This window comes from Neltuma alba, unplaced genomic scaffold (genome assembly GCF_004799145.2).
Source record: "Neltuma alba isolate B1F8T4 unplaced genomic scaffold, ASM479914v2 tig00010411_pilon, whole genome shotgun sequence".
Classification (NCBI taxonomy): Eukaryota; Viridiplantae; Streptophyta; class Magnoliopsida; order Fabales; family Fabaceae; genus Neltuma; species Neltuma alba.
This window is the reverse complement of record NW_021635313.1, coordinates 69,631-87,318: the sequence shown is the minus strand read 5'-3', so window position 1 is coordinate 87,318 and position 17,688 is coordinate 69,631. Positions and strand designations below refer to the sequence as shown.

Here is a 17,688-nt window from a genome sequence, read left to right as displayed (position 1 = left end):
GAAGAATATGAATTGCAAGTACAGCCCCAAGATGTCCTCAAGGTGCGCAAGATGACTGATGGCACCCAGCAAGTCCTGATTAAATGGTGTAATCTACCTAGCCATGACAACACTTGGGAAGACATGCAGACCATACAGAACCAATTTCCATACTTTCCCCTTGAGGACAAGGTGAAACTTCTGGGAGCGGCAAATGATGGACCCAACCCGGTGACTCATCAAGTTTACAAGAAAAGGCAGCCCAAACCGGGAGATGGCGTCAGTAGACAAGCAGTGGGTCCAAGAGAACTGCAACAGCCCACTAGGCCCACCCAGAGTTAGTTTTCTAGGGTTGCATGCTCTGGGGGGGGGGAGTAAGAAGAACTGGAGGATGCTTTGGGAGAGCCTCTGACCTCTCTAACGTCAGGGAGGCCCTTGTCTCTAGTTGTTTTCACTGTTTCATTCCGTTGTTGCTAGTTCCATGTTTATTTCCATTACTATAACTAGGAGTACCAGTCATTTTCCACGGTATTCCCTTGCTGTACTGTTTATCCTAGTTGCTTGGCAATCTTAATACGAAAGAACATCCAGCTCCATCAAATATTTTACCCAAAAAAATGAAATGATCCTTATATCATTTAATTCCCAATTCCTAATATATGAATCATCAATATATGATAGTGAATTTGAATCCATGATAACTGCAGCATTACTGCCCATGCATCTATATAGCAATCTTGTTTTCCAAATTATAGGTTTTCTTGTTGATTTTTTAAAATTTAACCTATCATAGAGCTACATGTAGTTTTCTCTCAAAATATTTCTGTCATTGATCCAGATCTCCCACCTCTACTTCAAAAGTTGAATCGTTTATATCACACACACACACACACACATGGAAAGAAGAAAACTCCAAAGGGATTTTTTTAAGAAAAAGGGTACTAATAATAAAGGTTGGTCGAATGGTAAATCATGGACTAAACAATTACACGTCCCAATTGATTGAAAGCATGTACCAAAAGTATACAAGGCTATGTACTAAATTTTTTTTTTCCCCAAAACTAAAACAGCATTTACTATTATATTAATAAATTTTAATTTAGTACCTATTTTTAAAAACTGTTCATAAAACAAGATTTCCTTACATTTGCAAGGGTCACTTCAAGTTAATATTAAATGTTCCAACTTGTTTTGATCGTCAATTAGATACTTAGCAGCCTGCAGCCTGCCCCGAACACTTAATTTACATATATTTATTTATAATTAAACATATAGTCATGTCATGTGACAATGCCAATTAGACATATTAAATAAAAGCATAAAAAATATATGTCCAACATACTGATACATTGGTTTTGAATTATACCACTAGTTGTTTGGATATGTTGATTCCTTTTTGGGATTTTATAAACCAGCCCTATGAAAATGAGTCTCAGCTTTAAAACAAAAAATTATAATAAGGGTTAATATAATATTTGGTCCCTCAAATTTACCCTCGTTTGGTTTTGGTTCCTCAAGTTTCAAACTATAGGTTTTGATCCTCTAGGGGCAAAATGGTCCAGGAATTTATTGAATTATAGGGACTAATGTTTTAAATAAAAAGAAACTTGAGAAACCAAAACTTATAGTTTGAAACTTGAGGGACCAAAAATTATATTAACCCAAAAAATAATAATAACAAAAGAAAACAAAATTGTTTTCCCCAGATTTAAGACTTCTGCCAACCCATTAGCAAAACACACCTAAAATATGAATACAAGGATCGGGACTATAATATCATCAATACCTTACCCACAATCATCCCTACACTAGTAATGATGACATGTATCAAATAGGCCAGCCACTATGCCCGTATGTAGGACCTGATATAAGACTACGGAAAATTAGAGATCAAATGATACTCCTCTGGTCCTATTCGTCCTTAACATAGGTCTCCTCATTAAAATTTATTATATGAATGCACAATTTTACTCCTAATTTATTATTTAACTATGATTTTCTTGGAAAGTATATGTATTAAATAGGGGTGAGATTGGAAAGTTATTAAATTTTAAGATAAAAGTAATTGCTCTCAAGCATTCCAGCCTTAGTGTCCATAACAGAAAATATATGTTGCTACTTTACAGAGCCGCATTGAATAACCACAAGGTTTCATTTACTTTCAGCAAAATTCCAGATTAATGCACTTGCAAATGAAAATGGACAAAGACTTCCATATTCAGAGAAATTAATGCATTTTTTGTAAAACAAGTTTCATGAGTTAGCAAGAACTGCAGTACTACTGCATAAATAATTTCAGCCAAGATTCCCCCGTAATTCAATCAAAAACATCCACAAACAGACGCTAGAGAGGTTTAAGTTCATCCAGCCAACATACCATAGTGGGATTTTTAGTCATTGCCCAAACTTCCACAGGTGCATCACGAAGCAAAATTACCAGGTACCTAAATTATTGTGATATTAAATTGTTAGAAACCAAAAGCAGACATAAAGTACACTTTATGATCAAATTAGAAGCAAAAAGTTGTGTTATATTAAGCCCAGTCTCATCAATTCACAAATACATATAAACCCACTGCTTCTGAACAAATTTCAATTCAAAATGTTTTTCATAAAGTCACTAAACGGCATCTAACTTGTCCAAAAAATATTATATTTGTAAGTGAATATGAATTACAAGTTTTGTATAAAAACAGAAGTACACAGAGATACTGTAAATTTGTCACCAAAACAAACTCAAAAGCTGAATCAATAATTGTAAAATTTTGCAATTTGCATGGTTGATACATCTTCTCCATTGCATCCTTATGCTGCCTTCAATGTCTCCCATGTAGATAGTGTTCTAATATATAGATAGTGTTCTGATATATAATAGTAACAAGAAGAGGGATTATAGCGTGTCAGAAAATGATCCCCTAGATCGCAGTCTGAGAGGTTCATCAAAGCTATAAATTGCAAGGGCATCCCCATGGTCAAGTCAATCAGACAATATATCAAAGTATCCCTCAAGGATAAATTGTTACACCCAAGGGGTGCACAGATAACATCATCACAAGGAGGCACACAAAGAAATAATCAGCCTTAAGGTGTTAGCAACGACACTGAAATCCAGGACTTTGAAGTCCTAGGCTACATTGCTACAATGAATGAATTTTAAGGGACTGGGAGTAGGAATGGGTTTTAAAAACATGTATGGCAAGCTATGGGAATACTTGAATAATTTTTATACAACATATGTAATTATAATTCCAAAGGACTATAATAACCTTGCCAAAAAAATCAGAAAATAAGGAAGCACCACAACTACACCATTAGCTAACCACCGTGACCACTGCAAGCGGGGCCAAGGTGCACTAATGACTTGCTGAAGTTAGGATGCCAAGCTGCAACTAGTTGAGTCTCCTATAGAGGGAGATTACAACTTGAGTTTACTCAGGAAAGGCCCGTTTGACAATAAGAGCTTCCAAATATTATTTTTATTTTCATTTTGGAATCCTCCATCAGCATTTGAAGTTACAAGAGTCCCCATATATTCAATCCGTGATCCATGAATATTCAAAGACTATTGTTCAATTAGATTCATTAATTATTCACAAAACATGATGTGGATTTGAGATTCACCTTCCGGATGATGATGCTCTTAAAGCTCTTATTGGTGCACGCTCCGGCTTTTGGAGGACTCGGAAAATTCTATTAAGTCCACTTCGAACACAGGTCACCACTAACTTGTTAATATAACCGCCAGATTTTTCATTAACCTAGGTCCATATATTGCAGAACATTTCAAACATAAAGTTTTGAAATTAGAGACGACTAAAAATAAATAAAAAATTAAAAAACTAAAGAAGGGTGGATTGAGTACTATGAATAATTCATAACCCTTATCATACAGATAGACAGCACAAATAATTTGAAAATGAAGATTATCCCCCAAAAAAAAAAGTATTTTGGTGAAGAAAAGTATAGAAATAATATAAATATAAATCAATATTCCCAAAAAGAGGTGCCAAAATTAATTATGAATTTACCTGGGTATAAGAAAATGATACCAGCTTAGAATTTCCTAACCATCGTAGTCCCCTAACGATACCATTATGAACAGATAAACTTGAAGCAACAGCATTAGCGGAAACATCAATTACATCAATAGTCCCATTCTGAGTTCCCAAAGCAACCAAAGAAACAGCTACGGCAGGATGGTTTCCTCCACCTTCACAAAAAATAACATCAGTAAATAATATAGGGAGCATGATGTGAATGCAGCCTCTATCAAAAGGCCATACTAAATATAATACAATATATAGATTTTTTAGAACATAAACTAACGGGCCAAAGTTGACATTAGAGAAGGAATCGGTACGGCCAATGTAGTCACTGTCGAAGAAAGCAGCTGAAGCTGTCCAACTAAGCTCATCTGCAACACATGGAAAAGGGAAAACCAATATTAGATGTTTGTCAATTTTGCAAAATTTGATAGCATAATTTCAGAAGCTTTTAGCTGACAAAGAAAATTATATTGGTTGCATTCTAGAACTCACATGCTATTCACAGCACAAAAAAATAAAGACTCAGACTATCAGGAAGATCTCAGTATATGCACATAGGCATCCAGAATTTTGGCACTCAAATAATGAGAATAATGTGTTCCTGCTGTCACCCTCAAAGAAAGATGTATCCCTTGGACCCCGCTATTTTCCATTGCCAATCTTGACAATTATTTTCTAAAAGGAGGCAAAGTAGATTGATAAGGGATGATATTCAAGACTTACCTTTACACGTATATAATATATATGGCCACAAGAACCAACAATGCAGACAGCACCATATTACTAGCACATAAGACTGCACAAGCATTTAGGCATACAGAGAGATGAATGAATAATCCATATTTGTATCATGTCTTGCTTGAATAGCAAAGGTTGATTGCGCTTGATAAGTGACTAAATTCAACAAACCGGGCCACTAACTATTCATTATTTTTTTAGTAGATTAATTAATTGATCATTATCCATTTGATGATAAAAACCTTACTCATGTTTTCATAAAATGTTACATTAATTTGAACTCCTGTAATTTGCGAATCCTCCACATTAGCATCCAAATGCTATTTCATCTATTATAATCCTTAAGCTTGAAATCATAATACCATTCTAAAAGAGGGAAAGATGGGTTTAATTGTTTGTTTCGAACTTCTCAATTGGTGAAGTATAATAGTAAACAGGATGCACCAGTGACCAGCTATAGAGTTTCATTGTACGTAAAACTCTACTGTCAAGGACTACAAAGTACCTGGCCAAACAGCAAAATCAGTAAATTAACTATCATTATGTTCATTTTCCCTCAAAACCAATCAACAACCAATAAAACCAATAAAAACAGGATAGGTAAAAAAAAATTTCCCATTCAAAACAATTAAAAAAAAAAAAAGAAAGAAACGCACTAAACCTCACACCATGGGCCTCAGTCACCACTGACATCCAACCCAAGCAAACATTCATTAGTCTAGTTATTGCCAGCAATTTATATTAGCACTTCTCTCCCATGTGGGACTGGAGCTCCTCTTTGACAAGCTTCAACCTTCAATCACTAACAGCAATTATAAGGTTTTCCCTCTTTACATTTTGAAGTCTTTCTTCTACTTCCTTGAGGAATCAAGCTTTGCTAAATTCAAGTTGTCAATACCCAATCTCTTATTTGTACATAACATGTAATGAGGGAGCTCAGTCACGCATAACTGGTGAGCTCAGAAAATGCAAATTTATGAAATGTGAGTTAACTTTGTCAATAATGAATCTCCATTAAGTTCACTATGTCACTAAAGCACTATGATTGGAAACCCTAAATAACTCATTTATCCATTTAGTTCAGTACTTTAATTGACTTCCATAATATTAATTTTCATGTTTTATCTTTATATTTTTCTTACACAGTAATATTTTGGACTAATAATTTGTAACAAACCCAACCAACCAATTATACATCATATAGATGATTATCTTGTATATATAATTTTCACGCATGACAGAGTAGATTCTTAATACTAATTTTAGGTGATGTCAGGTGAAGAATATCCACCAAATGGACAAGCAACAAAGTTCCCCATTCTGAATGGAGATTGCTGCACTATACAGTGTTGATTAAATTTGCTCTCATACGCATTTGATAAGCTAAACATATGGAAGATTAAAAATATATGAGATATTAAGATCAATAGATCATAATAATGTTGAGTTAGCTGACACTTCATAGAAATATTCAGTGCTAACATTATAGTTTTCTTCTTTTAGTGAAAGATATAGGCCGTAGTTATCACTTTAGCAATTTATTATCTTAGAATTTTAATATACAAAATTAAACAAAAACAAACATACTACAAATTCAACCACAGTTAAACCAACAAACGGGAAGCATGTGTCTTCACTAGTCCAATGACCAATCCAACATATCGATATCATGAATTGAACAAACCCAAGAAAGCTGGTTTTACCATATCAATTCAAAGTATCCAGATACAATGTTTAAAAACGGAAAAGGGGAGAGAAAACAACTTGCTAGTCAAATCCAAAAAGCATTGAAGAGAATCAAGGAAAATAAAATGCAGTCATTGTAGATCGTAGAATAAAAACAATGGAAGAATCCCTATATATTATGAGGGATAAAAGGAACTAAATGCAAGAAAGATAATGGGCCAGCATGATGGGCTCAATAATTCCCCGCATGAATCTATAGCAATGCTGTAATATGATTACTAAAAGAAGGAAAATAGAATTATATGTGTGTACTTTATATCTATGCAATTTGATTAAGCAATGTGAACCCATAAATGCCAAGTGCAAACTACTGCCTCTGGTCCTTAATATAAAAGCTAGTTAGAGATTGAATTTAATCCTAAATATAAGACCCAAATTTACTTTGCTTCTTAAATTTATAATGTTTTCTCTAACATATCCTAATTGATTGCAACGGATTCCCACCAAGAGAGAGTTCCAATGCACACAAATAAAGAGGATAGTTTAAGAAAGTCAGCATGCATTTATTACAATTAACCAACTTCACTAATGTCCTTAATTTTCCTAAATTTAACTCTTATACTAAGGACCAGAGAAAGTGCTATATGGATATATAGTTACCTTTAGAATAGTATTTTCCTGGTTGATGGTTGAGCTTGACAGATAGCTTTTAGAAGATACTGTGGTATTAGCACCAGTACCTATTAATGATTTTGTGCTGTCATCATCAACCGAATCTGACTTCTTATCATCCTTTTGGATGTCCGGCTTCCCTTCAGCAGTCAAGATCCAGTTCCATAATTTTCCATCATCAGAAATAGAGATCAAATGTGTCTCAAAAACTATAAAAGACTTGTCGATGAAATCAAAGGGATTATCAGGATCCTTGTCGAGGTAAGTAGAACTAGGCACATTAGTCTTCGCAATGTTCTGAAGAATGGAATTTGACTGGCTTAAAACAACAGCAAGTACTGAAGGGGAAGGAACAGAGGTGCCAAGTGAGGGCATTAACTCTTCGATGGCGCTCATGGTATACACCTGTTCCCCTCTGTAATGACATGAAGGCATGTAATATGAGGAAACGGAGAGGGGGAACTCAAGTTCCTACAGAGATAAAATATGACCTCCTATATGATCAATGTAGTTTGGCAGAGAAAAAATGTTTGTTCTGTCTTATTAGCTCATGGGTAAGTACATATATGTAGGACTCAGCTAGGGTTACAGGGATCAAAACTAAATCAAATTATAGTCTGATTTTTCTTCCCTAATATTTGATAAATTAAAACACAATTAATGATATAATCGGAATTTACTTAATGCTCAACGGTCATTTGCAATGGGCCAAGACCATGTCCTCATTCAACAATCATTACTTTGTCTATTTTCCTCTGACAATTTACTGAAAGCCATTACATAGATCTAACATCTTTTCTTGACATTTCACTAACAGGCCAAAAGTTGTTTGCTCCCTCGAACGTATCAAGGAGGATTGGCTTGCCCACATCCCACCCCACCCTTCACTAACACATTTGAAAGGTCCTCTTTTTTTTCCTTTTCTGGCGAATGAAAGCATTGCTTTTAACACTTAAGAACATGGACATTTTGAATTCCAATGCATCCTATATTCCATAGAGGCGGGCATTCTACTACATATGTACATCCAAGATAGTCAAGCATCTTATTGGCCAGTGTGAAAATGTTAGCATGTCAATCACAGAATACCTTCTTTTTTCATGATAACTACAGAATAAGTTCTTAATAAAATATATTTAGTATTTAGTATTACTAACATTGCCCAGAATCATCAGGAGAAAAAAGTTCAAGAACTGTTAGAATGGCAAACTGCTACAAGAATACTCGCCCATTCATTCCACTGTGTTTTTCAATTAGGATGTATTTTTCTTTTCATTTCTTTAATCATTTGCATTGTAATCCACTTGTAAATGACTATTTTTTAAATGTTCCAGCTCCATTCATCTAAATAAGCCCAAGGGCAGTAGTTGCCTCAACGCTTATCATTATTTAGGATGCATGCCGCTAGCACACCTTTAACCTTCTTAATGATGCAAATCAGCCCCAGACCCAGTTTTAAAAGATCATGTAGACACTGTATTATGTACGATAACATATTGAAGTTCCAATCAGCACTCCCTCCAAATTAATTCTAAACAAATTAACAGAAAATTTATCAAGCTCAGCATGACAGAAAATTTTGCTTTTTGCATTCGTAGCTGCTGCCCTTATAGTTGTCATAGCAGTGTTTTATTGCTCTCTGACAACCCCCAACAGCTGATACTTTCTGTCTTTGAAGAGCTATGCATAGTTCACACCTGATTAAGAGATACACCCAAATATTCATAGTTCAAGGCAAGAAATGCTTACGGTTTCCTACGCCAGGTGCTGAGCTTGCCATCGAGATGAGCACAGTAAATCCACTCGTTGTTTAGATCAAGCAATACCTCAGCAAACTTCCCGCAACCACGAGGCAATGCAGCAGCAAAAAGAGTGGTCTCGTACTGCAAATCAAACACAATCAACTCTTTCGGAAATGTGATGAACAATATGTGCCTCCATTGCGGGGAAAACGCGAACCTCGCCACATAAAGCGAAAACAACGCCGATGCAGGCGACGTTGACACATCACTCGCGTCTCTTTCCAGCTTACTCAGTTCGCTACAATCGGTCCGTATCTGAAACTCCTTTATCACGAAGCTGCTTTCACTTTCACCAAGAATCATAATACTTAAGAGAAAGCCTTTAAGCCCGAGTGCGCAGATGTGACGAGAATCCAAAGGGTCCCGGCGAAGGCAAGAAAAGAATTCAGGGGATGCGTCGTACTTCCAAACACACCGACCAGTCATCGTGTTATAAAGGGAAATCGTAGACGGTCCGTTGATAGCAACAAGGAAGTAAAAGTCGGGTCGAGCTTGAACCCAACACAAGTCTTGAATTCCGAGTTTTGAATCTGTCTCGAACCACATAACAGCGATTTTGAGTCTAAAATCGAGCAAAGCAATGCGTCCTTGACGATCACCGGCGGCAATCAGAAGGTGGGAAGAGGAAGGCTCTGTGGATAGAAGGTCGTGATTCAGAGAAAGTGGGGTCCAGCGTACAGAGGTAACAAATGGGGAAAGAGATGGAGCGGTGGAAGATGAAGATGGCGAAGACGGGGGCGGCATGGGAATGGCGGAGACGAGCTGCATAGAGCGAGTATCGACGACGGAAACGGAACTGCCTGAAGGGAATGCAAGAAGATCATGGGAGCTCAAGTCCGCGGATCCAAAATTGTTGCGGCTTGGAGGTCCTGGAAGCATGCAATTCCAAGAGTCTGGACTTGATCTTGGATTCGACATTGCAATGCTTCGCCGATTTCAATCAATTCAGATGAACGAAGAAGGACCAGAAGCAGATTGGCTTAGATCGCAAGAATGAGTCTCAGCGAAGTCTTGAAATGTCTTCCGTTTTCCCTGACTAGTCCTCGCAGCACCTACTGCTGTGTAGATACCACAGAGAATTGAAAAATTAGCGCTTGTTGGAGCGCGCTGCGATTTCGGGGTCCTCCTATGGACTATATATAGAGTGGCAATGAGGCATAGGGACACAACTGCGTATGTTGGAATTCAGAGAGGCCGCTGGAAATCTTTAAGAGCCCAGTGAAATTGGCGTGAAATTATATTAATTATTAAAAAACACTGAGCCGAGATATATATAGATACTCCTTAGTATAAAAATTATTTAACTAATTTGACTATTAAGGTAATTCAGTTAATTATAAAAAATATAAAATATTTTTCTTAAAATACTATAATCATCTTTCTTAATATTTTTCCTCTCTCTTCTACTTGATCATAGTCGAAAGAGTATATATAGGATAATTTATAAAAAATTAATAAATATGAAAAATAAGTCTTATATTTAGGACTAAAATCAACTCAACAATTAGGTCTTCAATCAGAGAAATATATAATATATATCCTAATTTTTTTCCCAAAGGAGTGTATATCCTAGGGAGTTTTTTTTTTTTTGGGTGGACAAAACCATGATGTTTAAAACCATTTGCAGCAATTATTTTTACAATTATGCTTGTTCGGATTAGCTTCTTACGGGGTGTTTGGATGAAAACCAAACTATAATTTCAAAAACGCTTTTACGATCTACGAAATAAATATATGGAGAAGTTTATTGCGCTTTTGTGGAAAAGTGCTTCTGAGAAGCACTTTTCATGAAGCCCAAACACCCCCTTAAGCTTTTGAAGGAAAAACCTGTCACCAGCGAAGCTCAAAATTTGAGCTTTTCAACTGGTAACGTGGAGAAAGAAAATAATAAGAAAGAGAAGAGAGTTAAGGGTATTTAAGTTAATTTTACCTTAACCCAATAATTTGATGTTTTTTAAGAAGAAAAAGATTAACTAATAAAATTTAATGGGTTAATACTCCTCCGGTCTTTAATATAATACCCATTTAGCTAATTTGATTAGATTAAAGAAGTTAGGTAAGTTAGTTAATTATAAGAAATGTGACACGTTTTTCCTAAAATATCATAATCATCTTTCTTAATACTCCCTCTTCTTCTCCTACTTGATTATGGTTGAGGGGGTATCAATAGAGATAATTTAGAGAAAATTGATAAATATGATAAATAGGTCTTATATTTAGGACCAAAACCAACTCAAGAATTGGGTCTTATATTAAGGACCGGAGGAGTATAATTTTTGGTCCCTGAAATTTGAAATAATTTGGTTTTGCTCCATCAAATTTTAAGCCCATGGTTATAGTTTGGGAAATTTAGTCTCTTTTGAAACGTTAGTCCCTAAAAGTGCAACAGTGTTAAACTCTGCAGAAATGTCGTCGATAATGTTAAAAGTTGTGATGTGGACTCACCAGATGGCACCTAACAAGATCTTATATGAATAACATAGTGCAATGTAATGAATAGCTCCTAAAAATAAACAATGAGGAAAAAAAAAAAACAGGACGCTAAAGAGCTACGTTTTGAAGACCTATTTTTTTCCTTCTACCTATTATCCAAAGAAGATCCAACTAGGTGTAATGTGATAAGTCTATCGCTACTTTAGTGTTGTTTATGACAATTTATTAGATTTTGACACTATTATATTTTCAGGAACTAACGTTTTAAGAAAAACTAAATTTCAGAGACTAAAATCATGGATTTAAAATTTGAAGGATTAAAACTAAAATATGTCCAAATTCCATGGACCAAAGTTATATTAACCAAAATTTAATTATTTTAATTTATTATTTTTCTTGTAAATGTATACAGATGATATGTTACCTTCACTCCTTAATATAAGATCCCAGCAAATTAATTTAAAGAGATTAAGGAAACTAAATAAATTACTTAATTATATTATATGTTACATGATCTCTCTAAAATACTTATTTGTATCATTAGCTTACACATCAATTTATGAGTCAAGCAAATTAATTTAGAGAAAAATGATAAATATAAATAATTTAAATTAATTTATTTAATTTTCTTAATCTTTTCTAATTAATTAATTAAGTCTTATATTAAAAATCAGAGGTAGTATATTATAAAACCCACACCCGTTTTTACTCATTTTACATTTTTTATTATAAATTCAAAAGTTACAATTTATCAAACTGACTTTTATAAAAATCAATCTAAACATAAATCACACTACATAATTAACTTTTGTCCTAACTTATATTTATAAAAGTCAAATGAAATAAAAGTCACTTTTGCCACTACTAATCTAAATATATCCTAAGCATGTGTTTGGAATGTCGTTTACAACTCTAAATGTGCATTGGGACAATGTGTAACTAGTATTGACGGCTTATTTTTACAATGATATTTGTTTGGATTAGTTTTTTCTCCTATACGCTTTTGAAGAAAAAGTCAGTTGCAAGCAAACTTCAAAATTTGAGCTTTTTTTGGTTGCAACATGGATTGAGAAAACAATAGGAATGAGAAGAAAGATAAGGGTATTTAAGTGGATCTTATTTTGACCTTATAATTTGATTTTTTTCCCCTAAAAAAATTACCTAATAAAATTTAATTTTTTTTTTTTAATTTATCAGATTGCATACATATGAGATACTACTTTTGCTATTTAATATAAGACACCAGTAGACCAATTTAAAAAACTTAAGAAAGCTAAATAAATTACTTAATTCATATCCAGGTTTATCCATTATATATATTTAATTATTTAAAATGTATTTTCAAAATTTTCTCACTAACAAATATTTTTATTTTATAATTTTAATTTAATTATAATTTAACAATTATCACATTAATATCATATAATATAAAATACTACTATTCAATAAAATTCATATTTTTTTTAGTCATTTTACATCTAAACTTACTTTTCTATTAATTATCCAAATAAGTTTCAGCTTTTTCAACTAATTTTTTATAAATATCAATCCAATTATAAATCACATTACATTAACTGACTTGTACTCTAACTTAAATTTGCAAAAGTCATGTAGAATAAAGGTCAATTTTGTTGCCGCTAATCCAAACACACTCTAAGTATGTAGTAGGAGTTTTGTCTCAACTTACGTGAAATATTTTTTTAAGTTTTTTTTTTTGGTTTGAAGCTTATTTGGTGTTTGTGGGCTATTTGAATCTCGATTTAAAGGTCCAAGCGTGCGTAAGAATTTATGAAACGGAGGTTTAAAGCTCATTAAGAATTTGTAGACTGTTTGGGTGGGCTTTTTGGGAAACCAACTTTTGACTGAAAAGCTGATTACCTTGAAAAGCTCCACCTTAGAAGGAAAAGTCAATTAATAACGTGAAGGGAGATTTAGAGCCTGAAAAACAAGCCGAACCTGTCAGGTCGACCTGTTTAAATCTGTTTAAGTTGAGGACTAGGCGTGTATTTTGGAGCCTTAAAAGGAAAGTCGGGCTTAAAAAGGCTAGCCATGTAGGGCCGAAAAATAAACGGACTGGTCTTGTAAGGCCACGAGCCGGCCCGTTTATTTCTGTTTTTTTTTCTCAACTTAAAAAAGAAAACCCTAACATTTTAGATATAGCATACTCTTAGTTTTACTTACCCTAACCGCTCGCACAAATAACATTCACAAAAAAAAAAAAAAGAATCATCATAGTTGTTAGAAAAATAACCAAAAAATGTGAAAATTGTAAAATTTAAAACTAGGTATATTCACAAAAATATATTATTATTTATAAGTTGTCAAACCTATTAAAATACTGTATGTGTAATTTTTACTGTCTTTATTTGTCATTCTCCCATATTTTTTATACTTGAAATAGAATTAATCAAAGATTTTTTTGAATTAAAATAAGGATCTATATCATTTTTATAATTAGAAACAAATTTAGAACTAAGGATGATAGCCTCTTTTCTTTTTTGTTGGTAAGACAAATGATTATTCTTTATGTACATTATGTTTGTTAGTTAAAATTTTTTGTTAATTATTTATAATGAAACCAAATCATTCGCATTGTAATTATTTAATGAACTTAGTGCTTATTTAGTTGTTTATATCTGTCTTCTATTTAGTTTGTTTATTCAATAGACTTTATTACACTGTAATATATGTTTAGACATAATGATATTTATATTTGCGACTCAATTTTATTTATATTTATATATTTTATTAGTAATTTTATTGTTTTATTTTTATTATTTTAATAAAATATGCAAAAAAAATAAAAAAAATTGCATTTTAGTTAAAAGGGCTAAAAGCCACCGACTGGCCCAAGCCGGTCATCTAACGAGCCGGACTTGGAAAATTCAGTCATTTTTGGAACTTGGACTTAAATGGGCCAGTCCGTTTAAGCCCAAGCTCATGACAGGCCCACCCGGCAGGGTCAGGTCTGCCTGTTTTCCCAGTACTAAGAGAGAAGGACAAACATAAATAAAAAGACAAAAATTGGGCTACCTTATATTATTTAAAAAAAGATAAAATTACTATAAAAAACCCAATAACTTAGTATTTGCAAAAGTATCCTAAAAAGAAAAAAAAATTAACTAATAAAATTTAGCTCTACCAATACACTACAAACATAACTGATATATATTACTAATTTTTAATTGAGCTCTAAAAATCTGCCAAAAAATAAAATAATAACAAAATTTACGTTAAATATATGCAATTAAATGTTTTTTAGTATTTATAATTTTCTTGTAATACATTAACTCTTTATTTTCATACTTTTAGTTTTAATATTTTTAAATTTATCTATACATTATATATCTAAAACAAAATCCATGCGTTTTTTAATCATTTTACATCTAAACTTACTTTTTCATTACTCATATAAATAAGTTTCTATTTGTCAAACTAACTTTTTCATAAAAGTTAATTTAAATATAAATTATATTATACTAACTAACTTTTACTTTAACTTACGTTTACAAAAGTCAAATAAAATAAAATCTACTTTTATCATCGCTAATCCAAACATATTTTCTAGGAATAATCATCTAAATTAATTTTCTAGGATTCAAAATTCAATTTGATTTTTTATATTTTAGACAAATTTTTTATTTTAATACATACATAATTTTATATAGAAATAATTTTATAACTAGCATTTCTAAAAAAAATACCTTTATCATTAAAAAAATTGCAAATTAAGTTAAGGCCTATACCTTGTTTTGTATAACCACTTGATTTGTTAAAGTGCTAATGGTGGTTATTCAATAGTGTAAACCACTTGTGTTTTTTGTAACTTGAGCACAGGGTTACCTTGTAGTATTTTTTTTCCTTGCTTTATTAAAAACATAATCACTTTTCACTTGTTATATGTGCTAATCTGATGTTTGCAAGTATTTTGATAGTATGGAAAATTTTTTGATCAAATATAGTATGAGATTTTGAAATGCTTTTGGAACATGATGGTTTGTGTTATATATTTTAAGCTATAAAATTATCTTGTGGGACCTGTGGATTAGTGAATGAGAATATTAGAAAGTGTATGTGATATGATTTACACCAGTGAAGCATGTGAGTGTAAAGTATTTGAGAAAATAAATATTATACATCTAGTCTTGATGATCGATTGGATGTTTGATTGTATGTTGCGATGAGTCTTATTTTATCACATGGTAAAGCCACCATTGATACACCTTGGTTAGCTCTTTTGTCCCCCATAGTAAAAAAATGAGCCCTTATGGCTCATTTATTCATCCCTTAAAGTGAGAGATTGGCTCATACAGCTTTTTATTCTCATAGTGAGGGATAGATATATGGTTTGTATGCTTTTTCCTATAGTAAGGGCCTTGTCGATTGTGATTTTCTTTTGATATAAATCTATATACTTGGATTTGTTAACTATTCTTGATATCTCACAAACACATATTAGAATGTATAATGAGTTGGAATATTAGTTACTAAGACTTTTTGTCTCACCACATGTTTTCCAAAGTTTTCAAATGAAGGTTCTAGTACAGGTTAATCAAGGAAGGCTCCAAAGGTTATGCTATAGTGTTGATTTGTGTAACCTCCTCTTTTTATTTACATATGAAGCATTGTTGTATATTGCCATTTGGGGCACATTTTACTTTGTTTTTGTAACTAAATACTTGTGATTAATGATTTCTAATAAGATTACTAGTAGAAAGCTGGAGACATCTAGGATATTCTTGTGATGCTTTTCTCAAACTATTGACTTTTGAGTAGTAGAGTGTCATAGATTTAAAGGCTTATAAGTTGTATATTTAGAAAGTATTGATATTGATTCAGTTTGTGGTTAAAGATTTTATTTTTAGATTTCAACAATTCAAGGCCCATTTGTGATTATGTTGTTATATATGTTAAATCAGGGGCTTGATCCTTTTTAACCATGTTAGGTGGATTGAGCATTTTCTAACATGGGTTACTTATCATGTAAGTCTCTTTCTTTTAATAATAACAGCAGTTTTATGATCTAAAGCCAGATTACACACTAGATAAACTAGATCGAACTAAAGCCTAACATGAAGTTTGATCTATTTTTTAAGATGGGTTAAGATTGACAGCTCATGGTCTCGTCCAGTCCAATTCTAACCCAAGGTCAAGTTAAACAAGATTTGATTCACTAGACTAGTCAACTAGTCCATAGGGTTCATAATTTGAATTTTTCCTAATTTTTTTCCCATTTTTTCTAATGGGAGCCAAGAATTACGCTTAATAAACACATTTAAAGTAAATAAAAAACTTATAATCATATAAAAGTCATCACAAAACCTAACATCCAAACAATCTATAACAACATTAAGCACAGTAAAAATTAAAAGGCATCCAAGTTATAACAACATTCGACAACTTATGAAAACAAGTCTAAATTATCATAACATCCAATCCAAGTTACAAATGAACAACAAAAAATTCAAATTTAATTTCCAAAATGTTGAGCATCAATCAATCTTTATTCCTTGATCTCCTTCACCTTCAATTGCACTTGTTCTATCTTGAACAAACAAATTATAGTGAAGCAATTAGTAATAATGCAAGATGCAAATTTGAATCGAGAAGCATAAATGCAATACGTAAATTTGAATTAGAAATATTACTTGTAATATTAAGCACATTGTCAATCTCTTGAAAGTCATTAAATTTACTAAGGCTGGAGGTCAATTCTAAGAAAGATTACATAGCAACCAGCCAATACTAAAGGATCCAATACAAGCATTATCAAGTATTATGCACACACAATACTTTACTAAAATATTTCTTAAAAAACAAAGAAGGACATATATATGCGCATCCAAAGGAAGAAACTGTTTCTTGTCTTGTTGAAGCAACATTTGAAATGTTTATCTTTCACAGTCACTTTCCTCACACCCAAGTGGAATTTGCTATTACATTTAGTATATGTAAAACTCATTCAACACATATTTTTCACTTTGAGTAAGGCACTTGAGAAAGTCGAAAAAGAAGGCATGTGGATTATTGAGAATGCTTGAATAAAACTAATTTATTATCAAAAAATTATTATTGCACCTTAAACACGAATGACACATATATTAAAAAAGTATAGTACTATCTTTTGAATGAGACCAAGAGGTGTTTTGTATCTATAAAAAATAAAAAAGAAGAAGCATTATTGCATTTGAAATTTGATATATTGTTGTAATCAATAAACTAGATATTTTAGTTGCATGTCTACTCCTAAGAAATTGCATATCGTTATACACCATGTCTAACAACAAACCAAAGAAGAAAAATAAATAATTCTTCTCAAGTTCATGAACACA

At 32.5% G+C, this 17,688-nt stretch overlaps 1 protein-coding gene across 2 annotated transcripts in view; it reads right to left on the bottom strand.

Annotated features, from left to right (window-relative positions):
* Nucleotides 1–9,982, bottom strand: part of LOC114756441 (WD repeat-containing protein 11) — a 38,233-nt gene extending 28,251 nt beyond the window's left edge. For both annotated transcript variants that reach the window (XM_028945389.1, XM_028945390.1), the window contains exons 1-6: nucleotides 8,871–9,982; nucleotides 7,110–7,536; nucleotides 4,306–4,393; nucleotides 4,008–4,189; nucleotides 3,601–3,737; nucleotides 2,357–2,423 (exon numbers count right to left, since the gene is read on the bottom strand). In XM_028945389.1, the coding sequence (XP_028801222.1) occupies nucleotides 2,357–2,423; nucleotides 3,601–3,737; nucleotides 4,008–4,189; nucleotides 4,306–4,393; nucleotides 7,110–7,536; nucleotides 8,871–9,841 (1,872 nt within the window). In that variant the 5' untranslated portion in view covers nucleotides 9,842–9,982. The remainder of the gene's footprint in view (nucleotides 1–2,356; nucleotides 2,424–3,600; nucleotides 3,738–4,007; nucleotides 4,190–4,305; nucleotides 4,394–7,109; nucleotides 7,537–8,870) is intronic.
* Between the last annotated feature and the right edge of the window lie 7,706 nt (nucleotides 9,983–17,688).